Here is an 18,131-nt window from a genome sequence, read left to right as displayed (position 1 = left end):
TTATAATTATATGCACAACACAATTTCTTTAACCTAAGTCAAAAAACACCAGTATTATAATAAATTATCCAAGATTATTTAGAGGAACCAGGTAATAGATATACAATTTATTTTTCATATTTATTTGACTTTGGCTTTGTTGCTCATTTAGTCTTAGTTTAAAAAGAAAACTCCTACTCCAAAATAAAAGCAGAAACAAAATGTTTCAATTATTCCTTAAAAATTCAAATAAAAAACCAATAAATACCGCAGACTACAGCAACAGACAGCTATACAACTAGCGGACTACTTTTTCAATGTTGAAGAAAATATGGAATCGAATGCTTCGAACATGCTCTTCTTCGTCCCTTCGTCCGATATTATCTAGGGAGGTAGGTGATACGCGCGACATTTAGCTGCCAAACACATTTCAACACAAACTGTTCAAGAACTACCCAGTGGAAATCTAAAACAATCACTTCAGAATCTCGATTACCTTGTGTCAGTTTCCGAACTTTGTATTTATCTACTATCTTTTCATGTTGGGCGTTTCATTTTGGTTGAAATCGATAAAGATTAGACCTGTCTTTACAAACATCTAATCCAGGAATTTTGGTGTGCATAGCAATTGAGGAGGGGATAGCTAGCAGGAGCTCATCTTTGGTTCATCTTGACAGGTGGGTTTCTTTTTTTCTTTTTCTTTTCTTTTTCCATTTTTTAGCTCTGCTTTCAGTTTGTTCTGGATTTTTCCCACTCGATGATTCTTATTCGGCTCGTCCTATTTCGTTTTACATATCATCTCCTCAAGGATAGCTGTAGTTGCAGGTTTTTGGGACCTTTAATGATTTTGCTCATTTGAATGAAATATGGTTTTGAAGGAGGGTATCATCTTTGGTCTTAGGAGCTCCATTTGGATGCGAATTTAGGTTCTAATGCCGTGTTTTCGATGAGCTAGACTGCCCACTTGAACATGCCTAGGTTTAAGAGTTATTTGTTCGATTAATTGTTGTGAATAGTGAAATACAAAGTTGCGGAATGTGTATATGCTGGTTATCTCAGTGCCTCTTTGCTTTCGGAGCTGCCCATAGTTTTGTTTTGTGGGATGCCCTAGTGAGGGTTTGTACAGTTTATTGCTTTGACCTATAGTTGACTTTTAATCTCCCGTCTTCTGTACGGAAACTTTGATTTACATTAGGTGTCCAAGTTTAAATTTACCACATAAAAATGAGAGAGGAAAACTCCCATTAAACAAGAAAACCAAATGTATTTTGAAGCTCAACAGAAGGAACTCTGGTCCCTTTAATGTTTTAAGCTTTGTTTCATTGAGTAAAAATCATTGAGTAGGCAATCCTGCCCATGTTTCAGCCATGCTGGATGGCCTTATTTTTGTTCCTATCCTATCTGTTTCTTTTTGCACATCAGGCGTCCTTGCTTTTTCTATTCAAAATCTGTATCAACACCCACTCCTACTCTTATTTTGTCAATCTAGAAGCTAAAGCTGAAGGTATTGCTATTTTTTTGGGTTGGGCTCTACAATTTCTTTCCGTTTTTCTTATAGATTGCTCTAAAAATGTATTCTCAGGTTTTGACTAAGAGGTCAAGTTACCTAGTAAACTTGAATTTGCCAAATCCACCAATATGCAGAGTATCAAATTAGTAAATATATGTCTTGTCCGTTGGTTCAGGTGAGATAACAGCCAATTACTCTTCCTATCAAAATATAGCTATCCACTTTCGAGATGTTTTCCTGGCCAAATTTGGCTTCATTCCCATAGGAATGTTTTGGGGATGGGAGACACACTGTCATCGAATTTGCAGGAAAAAAGAAACATGTTGAGTACTTGTATATTTTAGGAAACACAAGGATAAAGCAGGGGATGTCTAGATGCCCTTAAACTGTTCTGGAGACAGATAGCCATGCTTTACAGCCTAGGCATGTTTTCAGTCACTTTTTGGACTCCATACAACTGTGATGCCTTTATCTGTGCACTTGCTGCTATTTTTACATTAAAAGATTTAGGGCAAGTTGAAGGATTAAGTTTATATCAAAGGACAACTTCAGGGTGCTCATGTCATAGGTCTGTAGACCTGTTATTGTAGGCATGTATAATACAGCTTTAATAGGGAAAACCTTACCTTCATCATGTTTGATGTCGGGACTGTTGCAGTTCTATGGGGGATTTTTCCTGATGAAGTGTACATATAAAAGAGGATCAAGCACTAGATGGCAGTGTTCATGTAACTGCTACTGTCAATCTACACAGTAGATATCACATCCATGTTTGGAACAACTAGAGCAAGGAAATCATCGCTTTTTCGTGCTAAAGGCTATTTATGGTTCATACCAGCTATATAGAGGTCAAAATTGCAGTGTTACTGGTGATTAGAAACATCTGTATATTTTCTATGTTTATGTCATTTCGTCGTTGAAACTTGCACCGTTGGGCATTTTTGTAACTTGTATATAACATGTATGCACAATGACTACGAAAGCTATTAAGTGTTGTCAATTCAAGTCTGATTTTATAATATCTACGATGAATGCCTTATTGATGTTACGCGGAGAGGCATAACTTCAGTAGCAGTAAGGGGTGTGGCATGAGTGTGTTAATAAAAACTATTTAGGAGCAGACATTAAAAATAATAAAAATCAAAACTAAAATCATAACATAGCTATTAAGTAAAACAACTTTTAAGTAAATTCTAAGTTACCAGTTCGAGTTCAGTTCCAAGTTCGTGCATGAAGGACTGGTTTGCTGGTATGGCAAAATTTTGAAAAGGGGTCTGGGTTTGTTAGTACAAAAACAGCCTAGAAGCATGAGTTAAGATTAGAATGTCACATAGTACCATAAAAACATTTAAACAACAAAACCATCATAAACTTGTAATCACAGCATCATTAATCATGATCATACCATCAGAGCATCATATACCAAGTTCAACATCAACGATATAAAACATTAAAATTAAATCATAACATCAAGTTCAAGTATCGTTGTTTGAAGTTCAACTAATGGATCATCGTTAAAAATTTATTGATATTCGTCTTCTTTATCATCTTCTTCACTTCTGTTTTAAATTTTTTTCTCTTGGCAACATGTTTGAGGGAGCCTTAGGCGGTCTTAGGTAGGCTTAGCCTCTTAGGTGGTAGCAATTTTCAAGTCTCTGAGTTTTAGCAATTTTTTGCTTGCTGGAAAGTAATGTCTGTCGTGGGTGGGAGCAAGTGGTTGTGAGCTAAGTTTGTCAGGAATATAGAATTGAAACCAAGAGATTTGTGAGGAAATGAGTTAGAATCATTAACAAATCCTTGTTCCAACTTCATTTTGGACATCAAAAAGCCAGGACAGGTTGTGGTAGATAACATTGCTGAAGGCATGCTGAATCCTGAAATTTGGCTAGGTCTGGATTTTTTTGAAAACCCCCACAGTCTAGAATCTGCTATTTACTCCTATGAAGCTGAAACCTATCTTAAACATCCTGACATATATATACAAATATAACTTAAACTAACTTATACTTAAAAAGTTAAGTGTTATATTTGTATAAATCCTCCTGCTCCTGAGCTGAAAAACTGACTAAGTTCTACATCAGTTCGACCTGTTAGTCACTGCTCTGCCTGTGTATGAATGGTAAATGGGTTGCTTCAAACTGGGTGGCTGAAAATTGAGCACTGCTCAGACCATCAGTCAAACTGCACCAGGACCAGGTACCGGTTTAAACTTTGCCTGGTCCGGCAGCCAATATAGGCGAACTGGACATCCTAGAGTAAATTTATACTAGCTATGAAATAACCAAGGTTGCATGGGTACGTGGGTACGGGTACACGTATTTTTCAAAACAGGGGACGGGGGTACATGTGTATGCCTAATTTTTTTTTATATAATTATTATCTTATAGAAAATCTGAAAATCAAAATATCAGTATGAGTCATGACATTGAGCATTCAAAACAAAAAAAATGAAAATATGAGCCATAATTGAAAAACTATAATATATGTATGCTACTGCTGAATGTCTAAAATTTTAAATCTTAGATGCTTAACAGAGGAGACAAACTTTAAATATGAACAATAAGATCATAAATCATATAAGGACATATTGATATTGGAAATGATAAACTTCTAGTTTTAACTTAAACAGTGAAAATCAGAAAAAGTTTGTAGTTTACTGTTAATCAGTATTGTACCAAAGTTTCAAACTGATTACTTATCGAGTTAAGCTTGATAAACAGCAAGCTGACATGCAAACGAAAAACTAAAACAAAAATCAGACATCTTAATCTATTGTCTAGTCTTCTATGCCTTGACCATTCATATCAAGGTTCTCAGTTATGATGCTGTCCGAATAGTCATTGCTCTCGAGCTCAGGTTCCTCTGTTGGTAGAATAACAGTAGGCGAGTCAATAAGGCCATCTACTTCAGCCTCTCCATCCACAAGGGCAGCGAGTTATGCGTTACGTGGGATTTGATCCCATTATGATAAAGGACTATCATTGTATCCAGGATCTAGATGTGAGAGAAGACGAAGTGAGCTATGAATGTACACCAATTTCTCTGCTTTCTTTGACCCTAAACGGTTTCTCAACAGTGAATGAATGAACCCGTAAGTACTCCAGTTTATCTCATAAGATGAAGAGCAAGCTACTTGTGAGAGCAATATTATTGCTAATGATTGCAATTCAGGAGCTTCACCTCCATGGTTCCACCACCACTCTATAGGGTCTATCTTTAATTTCATATCATATAAAGCTTCCACAGAACCAAACTACCTTGCTCACATGAAAACTTATTCCATTGACTCCTCAAAATTGAAGCATCCTCACCATATATCTTTTTTTTGCAGCCCAAAATCCTTTCATTACGTCTCTATCCTGATTTGGAGCTCTTGTCCTTGTCACTTGTATATCATGCCATTTAGGATTAAGAGCATATGCAGCAAAATGAAGAGGTGTGTTAAGCTTATTCCATCTTCCATGTAACTTCTTCCCTATAAAAGAATATAGAGAAGGGTCTCTTATACCAGTTATTGTCTTGACTTTTTCACACATGGAATCTATTGCTTCATAGATTTCTCCCAAACATGCGTTATCTGAATGTGCAAATCTGATCAGCTCAGATACGAGCTTAATAAATTCCACAACAAATTTCACATCAGCCCAAAAATGCTCATCAAGAGCCATACCTCTCACCTCAACAGCAATATCTGAAGTAGATTGTCTCCAAGTTGTCCATGCAGCACTAACAACTGTGGAACACAAAGCTTCTTTGACTTCACAAAGGCGGTCAAGAAGAATGAAGTAAGAAGCAAAACGTGTATCAACAGGTTTGAGTAGCTCCACCTTGGCAAATTTATGATAGATAACTTGTGTGCGGTGGTGATTGCATATAAACATTTGTATTTTCCTCCCCTTCTCTTTGAGATCTGTAATCCATTGAAACTTGTCAATGTCTTTGAGTGCATTATTCAATGAATGCACACAACAGGGTGTCCAAAATATATGCTTGTACTTTTATTTGCACCAACATACCTGCTGCTTTACAAATAGGGGCAGCATTAGTAACAACTTGGACCACATGTGTAGCCCCACCCTCCTCAATGCTCTCACATAGCTGGGTGTGTAGAAATTCTGCATTCTTTCTTGCCCTGAACAGTTGATTGCCTTAAAAAACTAAGGCCCTTTGCTGCATGTTACCATGATATTAACTAGTGGACAATTTCTAGCATTTGCCCACCCTTCCATTACAATACTGCAGCCCTCTGTAGCCCACACTCTTTCATGTGCGTTGCACAAAACAAGACTTCAATATAATGCTTTTGCCCGCGTCTGTATTATACTCTCTGCTATACCCGTGATCAAACCGGAACCTAAACCTAAAAGTAAATGCCAACACCAAACGCGGGAACGTAACAAAATGCAAAACACGTGAATAAAAACCAACTGCGTGAACAAGACGCAAGGCAAAAATGCTGATTTTTTCTGACATGTCATTTTTTAAAGATTTTTGACTTTTTAAAAGTCTGTTTTGCTGATCTGGTGTTTCTGAATTTGGGGTACATATCCCAGTCCATACTGGGTATGGGATACGTGTACCAGGGGTCTGGGTCTGAGTACCCGTGCAACCTTGGAAATAACTGTTAAGTAAATAAAATAGCTTGTCTTAGCATGAACATTTCACTAAAGTAAAAATTATATAAATATCATTTAAAGGCTTGATAATTTGTGATGTGATCTGTTAGACAAATAGAGTGTTCTTCAGGCATGCCCCCTCAGAAAAATCATGTATTTCCGAGATGAGGATATCCTTGAGACTCAGAAACTCCAGGGAACGTCCCAATGCTGTCCCTCCACCACTAGCATGCACCCTTTGCCATTTCTGGGTTGGTTTCTCTGATAGGGGAAGTCACTGAGCTGTTTCATGCTGGAAAACACCATAAGGGGACATTTGGACATCTCCAAAACTCCCAGATGTTTCTCAAACTTGGAGGGGACTTCCAAATTTTTAAAGCGGTTTGGTATTGACGAGTCTATCGTAGCCTCTTAGGCTGTTTCGCATTGTTTGGGGGTGGACATGGTTCAATAGAGTGAGTTTTAGGAGGCTTTAAGGGATTGTTTAGTCCTACACTAGTGATGTTCCAGATCTGTATTTCTCTGTTGTATTGGACTGGCATTGTTGAATACTGAATTTTGAATGTGTGCTCCCTACCTGCTGTGATTATTTCAGATCTCTTTCCATAGTATTTTCCCAATATTGTTTTCTATTGGGTGCTAGTTTCATGCAATTTGGGCAATCTAGAAAGTGTCTTTTCAATTGCTGCCCCTCACCAGCATGTGTATCAGCTTTTAGTTGTTATCACTTATCATTACTTAAATAGCTAAGATAGCATTGTTTCAGTTTGCATGGTTCATATGCTTGTTAAAGAACAAAAGATCATCTAGGGCAGTCTTTACACATATGTAGACATTTTTCATGATGACAAAATTGAAATAGAGTTGTGCTATTATTTCCATACCTTGAGCTAAAATAATGGGTAATTAGAGCTTTTACCGTGTTTAGGATTAGCTCTTTTTGAGATACTCCAACACAATCTTTCTACTTATAAATTAATGTTCAAGTTCAATGCAATCATTGCAATGTGTTTACTTATTCCTTATACAGTTGCACAACTTTTTATATTTAATTGTTCAAGTATTATATGTAATTCGGCTCTGCCACCCCTGTAATACCCCAAAATTGGCTCATTGCCATTATACCAATTCTGGTCTATTTGGATCAATTCTAAGACCTATTCTAATAGGCAATTCTCATTCTGCTACTCGCTACTTGACTTAATTGTCAGATGCAGAAAACCCTAATTTACATTCATCATACTCATTATTTAATCCCTATAGTATGCACTCATATTAGCTACATTAAACCTATTTGATTTCAATTTAATTTAATCTAAAGTATTCATACTTTATTAAATTAAATTATCTCCTAAGGCTAATGTACTTGGAATTAAATTTATTAAATTTAATAAATATGCCTATTTTAATTAATTAAACGAAATTATTTAATTAAATAGAAAAGCTATTTCTAATTAATTAAGCAAAGTTATTTAATTAAATAGGAAGCCATTCCAATTTAATTAAATGAAGTTATTTAATTAAATAAGAAAAAGTGTCTGATTAAGTGAATAAAATTATTTAATTAAATGGAAAAGGTATTTATGAGAGCATATCTCATTTTATTAAATAAATATTCTTTCTAATTCTTCTTTTCAGTTCAAAAATGGAAATTCCCAGTGCATTGCTGATCAAATTAGAAGTGACCTAGATCACTTGCTTTCACACTAAAGTCTATCTGAGCTGACTGACTCTTACACTCAGATTTGAGTTAGTTAACTCCCTTTAATTTGAGAATCTTCCATCGTAACTGAACCTCATCTTTAATTCTGACCATTGATTGAAATCGATCTCAACCGTTGATGGATTCCAGGAAAATCTATTTAAGAGACCCTCATTTTTTCATTTTAAGGGGAGAAATTGGAATAGATGTCGAATTGCTGTTGCATTTTGCACTCCCATAGCTCATTGTTATCTTTCATACATTTCTTAGCTTAATTCCATATAGTTTTAGAAATGCATACATTTAGCGTAATTTGCTTTACATGTTCTTAGATTAAAATGCAGATCTCGTTCTAGAGTACTTTGCATTTTCATATAAATTAGCTGCATCTCAAATCCTTCGTTCTTAGAGGGTTTGGTTGCTTACACCTCAAATATGAGGATATTAACAAGCAAAATCCCTTTAGATAGAAGGCAACAGGTTAGCTTGCAGGGCAAATCTTGGGTGAACAATCTCATGTTCATTCCAGGATGAATCCGCATACAATGACCGTGTTGAAGTGTGTGTGTTAACAGAGGCCACATTTACACGCATACATTTCTGGCGCCCATTGTGGGGCTGAGAAAATCAATTTCTTAGGTCTTTTTTGCACTTTTTAAATCAGTTTTCAAGCTCTCTATCCGTACAGTTCCGTATAGTTCCGTGCAGGTTTCGAAATCTTCGTGCGAGATAATCCATTTTCGTGCGAGGATTATGAATCTTCGCGCGAAGATTATTTTCGGTTTGCGCGAGAAAGTGCCTAAGCGCGCGAACTTTCGCTTGGCACCTTGTTTCTTCGTGCGGGCCGTAAAAAGATTTCGCACAGCTCTGCTAGAGATCTCGCGGGAGATCTTGTAACAACAGCCTCTGTTTCAAGAATTTTTACTTTGTAATTTACTCAATTTTCTTAACGTACTTTTCTTGGAATTTGTGTTGCTCTGTTTCTTTGATTTTCTGCAGCTTAACTGTTGTTTGTAGGACGATTTGTCAAAGATTCGGCGTGCTCTCTCCATTGATCGATCTCCCGCTGTCGCTCCACCAGCTGTGAGTCCTGGACATCTACCTGTATCTGCAGATCTCCCAACTGACGAGAGGCTTGATGAATCCGCTCTCGGCAGCGTCGTATTGTGTCTTGTACCCCAGCCGCAAATTGATCCGGCATATCCTCATCAAGCATCTCAGGTGCATGCTACTGTGGAGCCTCCTACTGTGGGGCCTGCTCCTCTGTCCTCTGCCTCCGATGCCGACCATGTCCTATCCCACTACCCCCGACACCTGTGTTTGATCCCATCTGACGTGGAGGAATTTGTATCTGCTGTACCAGGTGCCAGACCTGTGGCTGCACTTGTGGTTGTGGCTGTGGCTGCTGCTGCTGAGGCACCTGTCTCTGTGCTTGACCTGCCATCCCCAGTGGATCAGTAAATCGTGGGAATGGATGGCTAATCAAATGAGCATGACAGGCAGGCGTCATCCCTGCATCTACTACCTCCGGAAGGTAGTCCCACTGAACCGCAGCTAGGCTGCGCAGATCTATCATGGATCGGCCTAGATCCATACGTGGAGGCCATCCCCGCCCTACATCCCTCGCCACTCTGGCGTAGGCGCAGTACTCCTGTGAAATATCCTGTGGTTGGCCGTACTGCTGCCACACTCGTGAAATCGCAAATCGCTCTATGATCTGCGTAGTCTTACCCAACAATGGCCGCGAGCTGAACATCCAGGGCAACTCTCTCTAGGTGTCACCCCAATCCTCTGTCTCTCGCCAGGGCCGCCATACAACGGAGACCAGGTCATCGAGACATGTCCTCCAATACACTGTCTTACCCAGGAAGACCTGGGTAATATGCCCCCGATATCTGCAGATATATGGCTCCATCGGCTCTCGGGCATCCTCGTGAATGGGCCTACATACGGGAAGATGCTCCCATGCCCAGATCTGCAACACATAAACACCGACAGCCATAGTCTTCTTCTCATGGAAGACTATCTCATGCATCTCATGGAATAAGTGGGCTAGCACACACTGACTCCACCCAAAAATCTTAGGTGCCTCTACCATCCGGCGCAGCATGACTCCCCATCCACACTCTAGCCCGTGCTATCCTCTGTCAGGCATCAGAAAGCAACTCAGGAAGATCGCTAGCACAAATGCCAGTCTGTGCATCTGTCCGTATGTGTGCATCAGCTCATCCCAACTTATGGCTCGACCTCTCTGCAACTCCCTCTCAAACACAACAGAAAGTGCCTCTGTACTTGCTCGAGGCACTGTATCATAATCCACTCGGGCTCCATGGAAAGGAATCCGCAATATCCTTCAGATGTCCTCCAGGGTGATCGTCATCTCCCCCACTGGTAGATGGAAGGTGTCCGTCTCCGAATGGAAACGCTCCACCAAAGCTGTGAGTAGGCCGTGATTCACCATCACGGTTGGGATCCGGCATAGTAAGGACAAGCCCAATCGAGCGATATGTGCTCGATCCGCATCATCAAGACTCCACAACAATTCTCCATATGGTGGATAATGTGATCTGAACGCGACGTCGTCAAAGACCTCCTGCACACACACAAACAACAATGAAAAGCAAACGATTAGTGCCAGAATGAAATGGCAGAACAAAGTTCATAAAAATGCAAATTTTACATACAAAATTGAAAATTTTAACCTCTGCTGTCATGGGTTCTCGCGCGAAGATCTCCAGATCTCATGCGAAGTTTCCCTCTTCCGTGCGAAGAATCTCCTTGTTGTGCGAGAAATGAAGTCCTCGCGCGAGAAATAAAGTTCTAGCGCACAAAGAATCTCTTTCTTCGTTTGAGAGATGGGTATCTCTTGCACGAGAAACCTCACCGACGCGCACGAAGAAACAACGCACCCTGTTTCTTTGAGCGAGGAGAGAAAATCTTTGCGCGAGAAAGGACAGTCTCGCGCGAAGACCAATTGACCAACTCCTAAAACGTGTGCTAAAACATGCAATAAATGACCTCGAACTACATAAAAACGGAAGTACGAAGGTGGGAAATCGATGACTCACTGATGGTCCGTAGTCTGCTGGCCGGTTGTGTTGTTTGGAGCGCTCAAAACGATGATATCTCACGTTCACTGCCATGTCTCTCTCAGAGCTCAATTCACTAAAGGACAAAAAACACCAATGAATTGAAAATGACCCCTTGGGCCCTTATATAGGTGTTGACCTAATTTTTCAAAGTGTTCCGATTTGTGCAAAAATACCCCCTGGGTAATTTGATCGTTTTGAATCCATTTTCGGAATCAAATTCGAAATCTGACACACCTAAGTGCTTCAAAAATGCATTTTAAAATTTTGGGGACCGACGCGATCGAACGCTTGTGCAGCCCAAATCTTTTTGATACCTTGCAATTCTTGGAATCCTTTCAACTCTATATTCTTCATGTTTTCAAAACTCATTTTGGATATAGTCAACTCAAGTCAACTATGCTCAATTCTGGTCAAATCCTTGGTCAAACTCGGTCTTTTGGACCTTGAAATCACTTTGGAGCGACCTCCAATTTTCTTAAGATTGTTTTGATCTCTTCATCTTTTCTCCTGATCGTTTTGATCTCTTCTATATTCTGCTAAACCTTGGATTCCTTCTGTAACTTTCGTCATTTTCCTTACATCATATTTCTGGTGTGTCATCTTTCGATTTCGCTCCCGAGGGGGCAAGATGATTACATCATTGAACTTGAAATTCAAATCAATCTCGGGGCATCTCGTTCCCATCTTATGTCCTCATTATTCGAGGCATCTTACCACTAGGGGCATCTTGTTTCCCCCTTTCTGGCATCTTTGTCATCTTTTTCATCTTGTCATCATTTCATTACAGGTATTGGGACAATCTAAACCCCGATTCCTAAGGATCAAGCCTCATTTTGGGGATGGTTCTATGACTTATAATTCGATCTTGCTATCTGCTTTCAATCTCAGGTATCTAGGTGTTCTATCTGGATCCTTAAAGGTTAAGCTCCGTTGTAGAGATGATCTTTTAAATGCTTTCAATCTCAGGTATCTAGGTGTTCTATTTGGATCCTTAAAGATTAAGCTCCGTTTTGGAGATGATCTTTTAAATGCTTTCAATCTCAGGTATCTAGGTGTTCTATCTGGATCCTTAAAGATTAAGCTCCGTTTTGGAGATGATCTTTTAAATGCTTTCAATTTCAGGTATCTAGGTGTTCTATCTAGATCCTTAAAGGTTAAGCTCCGTTATGGAGATGATCTTTTAAATGCTTTCAATCTTAGGTATCTAGGTGTTCTATCTGGATCCTTAAAGATTAAGCCCCGTTCTGGAGATGATCTTTTAAATGCTTTCAATCTCAGTTATCTAGGTGTTCTATTTGGATCCTTAAAGGTTAAACTTCGTTCTGAAGAAACCTTTTAAATGCTCATCAATTTTAGGTATCTAGGTATTCTATTTGGATTCCTTGGGATTAAGCTTTGTTCTAGGGATAGTCCTTAAAAGCTTATCAATTGGTTTTCGTATCATCAATTTTGGAACCAATCTCATTTCTTGATCCTCGCATCATGCTTTCTGATTTTCTTTGAATTGAAAGTGCTGCTCGCACATTCATTCAAAGAGGGGCAAAATGTAATACCCCAAAATTGGCTCATTGCCATTATACCAATTCTAGTATATTTGGATCAATTCTAAGACCTATTCTAATAGGCAATTCTCATTCTGCTACTCGCTACTTGACTTAATTGTCAGATGCAAAAACCCTAATTTGCATTCATCATACTCATTATTTAATCCCTATAGTACGCACTCATATTAGCCACGTTAAACCTATTTGATTTCAATTTAATTTAATCTAAAGTATTCATACTTTATTAAATTAAATTATCTCCTAAGGCTAATGTACTATGGAGTTAAATTTATTTAATTTAATAAATATGCCTATTTTAATTAATTAAACGAAATTATTTATTTAAATAGAAAAGCTATTTCTAATTAATTAAGCACAGTTATTTAATTAAATAGGAAGCCATTCCAAATTAATTAAATGAAGTTATTTAATTAAATAAGAAAAAGTGTCTCTAATTAATTAAATAAAATTATTTAATTAAATGGAAAAGGTATTTATGAGAGCATATTTCATTTTATTAAATAAATATTCTTTCTAATTCTTGTCTTCAGTTCAAAAATGGAAATTCCCAGTTCACTGCTGATCAAATTAGAATTGATCCAGATCACTTGCTTTCACACTACAGTCTATCTGAGCTAACTGACTCTTACACTCAGATCTGAGTTAGTTAACTCCCTTTAATTTGGGAATCTTCCACCTTAACTGAACCTCATTTTTAATCCTGACCGTTGATTGAAATTGATCTCAACCGTTGATGGATTCCAGGAAAATCTATTTAAGAGACCCTCATTTCTTCATTTTAGGGGGAGAAATTGGAATAGACGTCGAATTGCTGCTGCATTTTGCACTCACATAGCTCATTGTTATCTTTCATACATTTCTTAGCTTAATTCCATATAGTTTTAGAAATGCATACATTTAGCGTAATTTGCTTTACATGTTCTTAGATTAAAATGCATATCTCATTCTAGATTACTTTGCATTTTCATATAAATTAGCTGCATCTCAAATCCTTTGTTCTTAGAGGGTCTAGTTGCTTACACCTCAAATCTGAGGATATTAACAGGCAAAATCCCTTTAGATAGAAGGCAACAGGTCGGCTTGCAGGGCAAATCTTGGGTGAACAACCTCATGTTCGTTCCAAGATGAATCCGCATACAATGACCATGTTAAAGTGTGTGTGTTAACGGAGGCCACATTTACACACATACAACCCCCACCTTCCTTGTCTCTGAAACGTGGCCCCTCGTTCCCTCTCTCCCCATGAGGAAACTTGGTGTAGGATAAAATAATATTAAAAAGGATATTTATATGGGAAAATGGAATAGAACATAAAGTAAAAATGAAGTAATTGTTTTAATTTATGCAATATTTTTTGGATGTATGGAGCAGTTTTATTTAACTATGCAATATCTTGCAGTGTGTTTTAAATGGATTTTTTTTTTTTAAAGATGTGTTAGTTTTTATCATAACAATATTTGAAATGTCCTCATATTTTAATTTTTTTTCTATTTTTTAATAGCCATCAACTGTCATGCCCCAAAAAATCCACCTTGGAAACTTGGGGGAGCATAGAATTATAGTTATGACAGCTGATATTCCAGACAGATTTTCTAAGCAGCCTCAGGCATAGTTTCAGGCCTCTCCAAGACATTCCGAGTTCTGCTGAGTCCCAAGCCGCGTGACCCTGGTTGAGTCCTTTGGGCTGGGGACTCTCCAGGAACTCACTCTAGGCTAGACTCACTAGAAACTGGTTTTGTGCTGAGTCCTTGTGAGTCCCAAGTTGGGTCAGCCTAGCTGAGTCCAAGTCTTGTTTCTATGGCCTCAGGTTTTCATATATAAATAAGGATCAGAAATGGGCATATAGGGAGCTCTGTTGGTTTCCAATGCTCTTATGAGACACTATCATGCTTCAGGAATCGTCATATGGGGGAACAATATTGCTCTGTGAATGTCTGTTTGAGTGGTTCTATCAGGCATCCTCTTTTTGGATGGCAGATGCGAGTGGTTAGTTGTTTTTGAAATGACCATATGAGGGATTGGGCTGTTTCTGCAGTGCCTGCATAGGGGATTGCGTTGATTTTGAGATGCCCATGCAAGGGTATTTGTTTAATTTTTTTGTGTATGTCCATGTGAGCAGTTCTGTCTTTCAAGAATTCCCACATAAAAGATTTTGTTTTAGAATTTTAGCAGACTTGTCACATGATGGGTTGTGTTCTGCAAGGGCCACTTGGCTAATTATCTCATTTTCACAATTTCTACATGGTTGGTTGCATTGCCTTTAGACTTTTACTAATGCCTATTTAGCTCCCTTGACTTGACCATGGATGTTTCAGAATCTCTGCAGAATGCTATGCAGTTGAATCCAGAAATCAATCTCTCAAATTTAGACTGTGAACACAAGCATTCACAACTCCCACACAATTCTTTGTGGTGGGTTTTTGGGAATTCTTATTCAACTGGTTGTGGTAGTTGTAGATTCTGGGAATGCTTCTTAGTCATTTTGATGATTTTGTCAATGCCTACATGAATGAATACAGTGGTTTTTATGTTATGAACTGTAAGTCTATCAGTTATGTGAGTGTTTTTTAATATTGTCAGAAGAAAACATCAATAGATGCTATAAAATACACCACACTTTTATGTAATGTTTAGGGATTGTGGTAACATTTTATCTCAGATCAAGGCTTATTCTTTTCCTTATTTATAAAGATAGTGCATGCAGGAGCAGTGAGGACTAACAAGAACTATATTAGAGGGTAAGCCATGGCAGGACTTGGGCTAAATCTGCAGAGAATTCCTAGCTTGTTCAAACAGGCAGCAATTTCATTCAGGGCTAATATAAAGATTCTACTTGTCATAGCTGCCTTATCCTCAATGTATGATACGGCCATTGAGAACTCTATTGGTATGGCTGGCTTTTCTTTTAGCATATCACATGGAAACTTTTCACTTGACTTTGATTTTCAAGACAAACAGAACCACATCTCACCAGACTCTACGAGTGGTACAACACAGCGGCAAAAACTTTTTGTAGATGGGAATAACAATGCCGTTGTGCCAGGTGTTCAGGCAAGGCAGAACAAAGATTCTTCTTTAGGTCACTTCCTCCCATCTTATTTTGTGCCACCATCTGTTGATGAAGCCAATGGACATCTACATGAACTGATGCAAGGTGGAGACGAGAGAACATTTTCCAGTAGCCCAGTGGAAACAAATGATGGACACAGGGATAAAAAAATGAGTTCTGAAGCAGAGGACCAAGGAAAAGAGCAATCAACAGAGCATGGAACCTTTGGAGAAGATCTTGCTAATGATATCAGTGATACCCAAGGTCATATGAGCATCAGAGAAGATTCTTCTACTGATAACAGTGATGCTGGAGGTCACCATTACATGAATTTGAGGCTAGTTTTTGCTTTGAGAAATGACACACAAAAGGAGGTTACTGAGGATCTTGAAGAATCAGAAGAGGTAGGAATATTTGCAGGAAGGTTATTTGGTGGGAGAGGATTTGATCATCCAGGGGCAATGCCTCAAGGAACTGGCACCACAATGCTTCTGATTTTACTTCTCCTTGGGGTTATGGCAACTCTTCTTGTTGTTGTAGCTTTGCAGCATTCAGCTGTTCTTGGAGCAGTGGCATATTCTGTAGTGGCTACTCACATGAACAAGAGAGTTTCCATCCGACAATCTGTCAGATCGGGCCTTAGAACTGGCATGTGGAGACTAATATGGCTAGCAGTTCTGCATGGAAGTTTGCGAGCTCTACAATGCTTATTCTTGATGAAGTCTCTATTTGGAAAAGTGTTGGAATTGGAAGAAATGGAGAAGTTGGTCTTGCGGTTGTCAACGATGCCATTTGCGTTCCAGGCTCCTTGGAAGGATGATTTTGCAACAGATTTAGGCATGTCTTTTAGGATTGGAGCATTTATTAGTTTAGAGTACTTGTTTGATGGGCTGGCTTACAGTATCTACATTACAGCTTGCTGGGTAGCCATAATGGAAAGGCAATACAGAGGTGCCGAAACCCTCCATAGAGGATGGAACCTTGTGAAAAGCATGGCATTCCAAGCGGTGATAATTAAAGTCCTTGAGTCTTTTGTATGCGGACGAAGCTTTAAATGGATACTTCAGCAAGTCCTTGGTCATTTCTTGGCAACACTCATTGTGTCTTGTATGCAGAGTTACTTCCTAGTCTTATGGTTGATTTTTTATTTCTCAGCAAGGGCAAAAGAAAGTCAGGGACATGCACGGCAGTTCTCTCAGAGAGATTTGGAGGAATTTCACAATAGGCTTCGGTAGACTTCATTCATGGAAACTGTAACTGTACTGTACTTTTTGTAGATCCTTGTGCGGCATGGTTAGCTTTGGCTAAAAGCATTTCAAACAGGCAGGTTCTTGTATGAAAGAGATATTTGCTTACCTCTAGCTTGAGTTTGCTTGAGTTTTGTTATGCTAAGCTTGAATGGAGAAGTCATAGCAGGCTTTCTTGGGTGGTTTGTAAAATATAGCTCTACTGCACCAGCCAGAAAATTGTAGGATGTTATCAAATGGTACAAAAGTGAAGTTGTCCTTTGAACATTTGAAGCATGTGATGTTTGTCTTAATTGTACGGCTCATTCTTTGATCTAGCTGATTTCTTTACATCACAGAGATGTTGAGGAAGCAAAGCATCAGACTTTTAATTTGCACAGTGCTCTTCTTTTTAGGAACTCTCATGGCTTTGTTTGCTAACCACCCTGCTCTCTTGGCTTTATTTTGACGTTCAGACTAGATCCTAAAGGCTTCTGGTATGAGTATTGTTGATTGTGGATATTTCTTCCGAGGATGCAATCCATTTTTGAATATTGCTTGCACCCAGGTTTTCTTCATAAATATTTGGAACATACTAAATTAATTTCTTGTGAAAATGATACCTGATGGGCCATGATACAGCAGGTCAGTCTTACGAAATTGTTAACTTTGCTGCCTTAACTCTAATAGCATCAGGGGTGCAAATAAAATTTGGTCACAGCTCTTTGGCAGACAGGATAGGAACTTTTTCGTTTTCATGTTCATTCAGAAAAACTGTTCCAGCTTCCTTTAAGGCGTCTAATCAAGTTCATTTCCTGATCTTACTTTCATTTGTGTTAATTGCACTTATGAACTGGCAGTCTTTGCATAGCCTTTCTAGAAGTCTGATGCCCTATTTCTGTTTATATTTGTTTCATTGCTCTGGGTTCAAAGTCGGACATCACTAGTCAGCATGCCAGGAAAGAAAAGATGTTCAATGCAATTCCACTTACTGGCTATGAAGATCAGTTCACATTGAATCTCTTGTTTTTTGTTCCCTTAAATTGTCCTTTTGAACATCAATGCACCAATATTGCATTCTAGAATCTATTCTCCCTTCTGCTGGACTTTCCTTGGTGCTTTTTACACAAATGAAACAGAGAAATGAAAAATAAATTATTGGATCCTTTAATGCGATCCTGGTTAAAATTCTCCGTGCAGAAGGGGTCTAATGTTTGATGTTGTAAATAAGTGCAAATAATACAGCATCTGCTCTCTAAGTTGCAAAACCTATTTGCAATAATATGAGCCAGCTTTCTAAACGACTCCCTTATAGGGACCTGGGTTCAAGGTTTCCATTTACATTTAATTCCAATAATGTTAGGTCTTTCCTAAGATATCATAATTCATATG

At 38.5% G+C, this 18,131-nt stretch overlaps 1 protein-coding gene across 3 annotated transcripts; it reads left to right on the top strand.

Moving 5' to 3' along the window:
• Positions 1–271: 271 nt before the first annotated feature.
• On the top strand, positions 272–17,302 carry LOC149549437 (uncharacterized). Of its 3 annotated transcripts, none has more exons than XM_089792812.1 (3): positions 272–480; positions 605–656; positions 15,169–17,302. In XM_089792812.1, exon 3 carries the CDS (start codon positions 15,210–15,212, stop codon positions 16,746–16,748), a length of 1,539 nt encoding a protein of 512 aa, XP_089648938.1. In that variant the 5' UTR covers positions 272–480; positions 605–656; positions 15,169–15,209; the 3' UTR covers positions 16,749–17,302. The 3 variants fall into 3 exon arrangements, with proteins under 3 accessions (XP_089648938.1, XP_089648939.1, XP_089648937.1); XM_089792813.1 differs by having other exon boundaries at positions 15,160–17,302; XM_089792811.1 differs by having other exon boundaries at positions 15,156–17,302.
• The last annotated feature ends 829 nt before the right edge of the window (positions 17,303–18,131 follow it).

The sequence above is a fragment of the Cupressus sempervirens genome, chromosome 7 (assembly GCF_028749045.1).
Source record: "Cupressus sempervirens isolate cs-2001-9-10 chromosome 7, ASM2874904v1, whole genome shotgun sequence".
Lineage (NCBI taxonomy): Eukaryota > Viridiplantae > Streptophyta > Pinopsida > Cupressales > Cupressaceae > Cupressus > Cupressus sempervirens.
The sequence above is the reverse complement of the archived record's forward strand: the minus strand, read 5'-3'. Positions and strand labels throughout refer to the sequence as shown.

What these genes read in the sequence shown, in the direction of transcription:
- LOC149549437 (XM_089792812.1), top strand. Translation starts at nt 15,210, where the DNA reads ATGGCAGGACTTGGGCTAAATCTGCAGAGAATTCCTAGCTTGTTCAAA.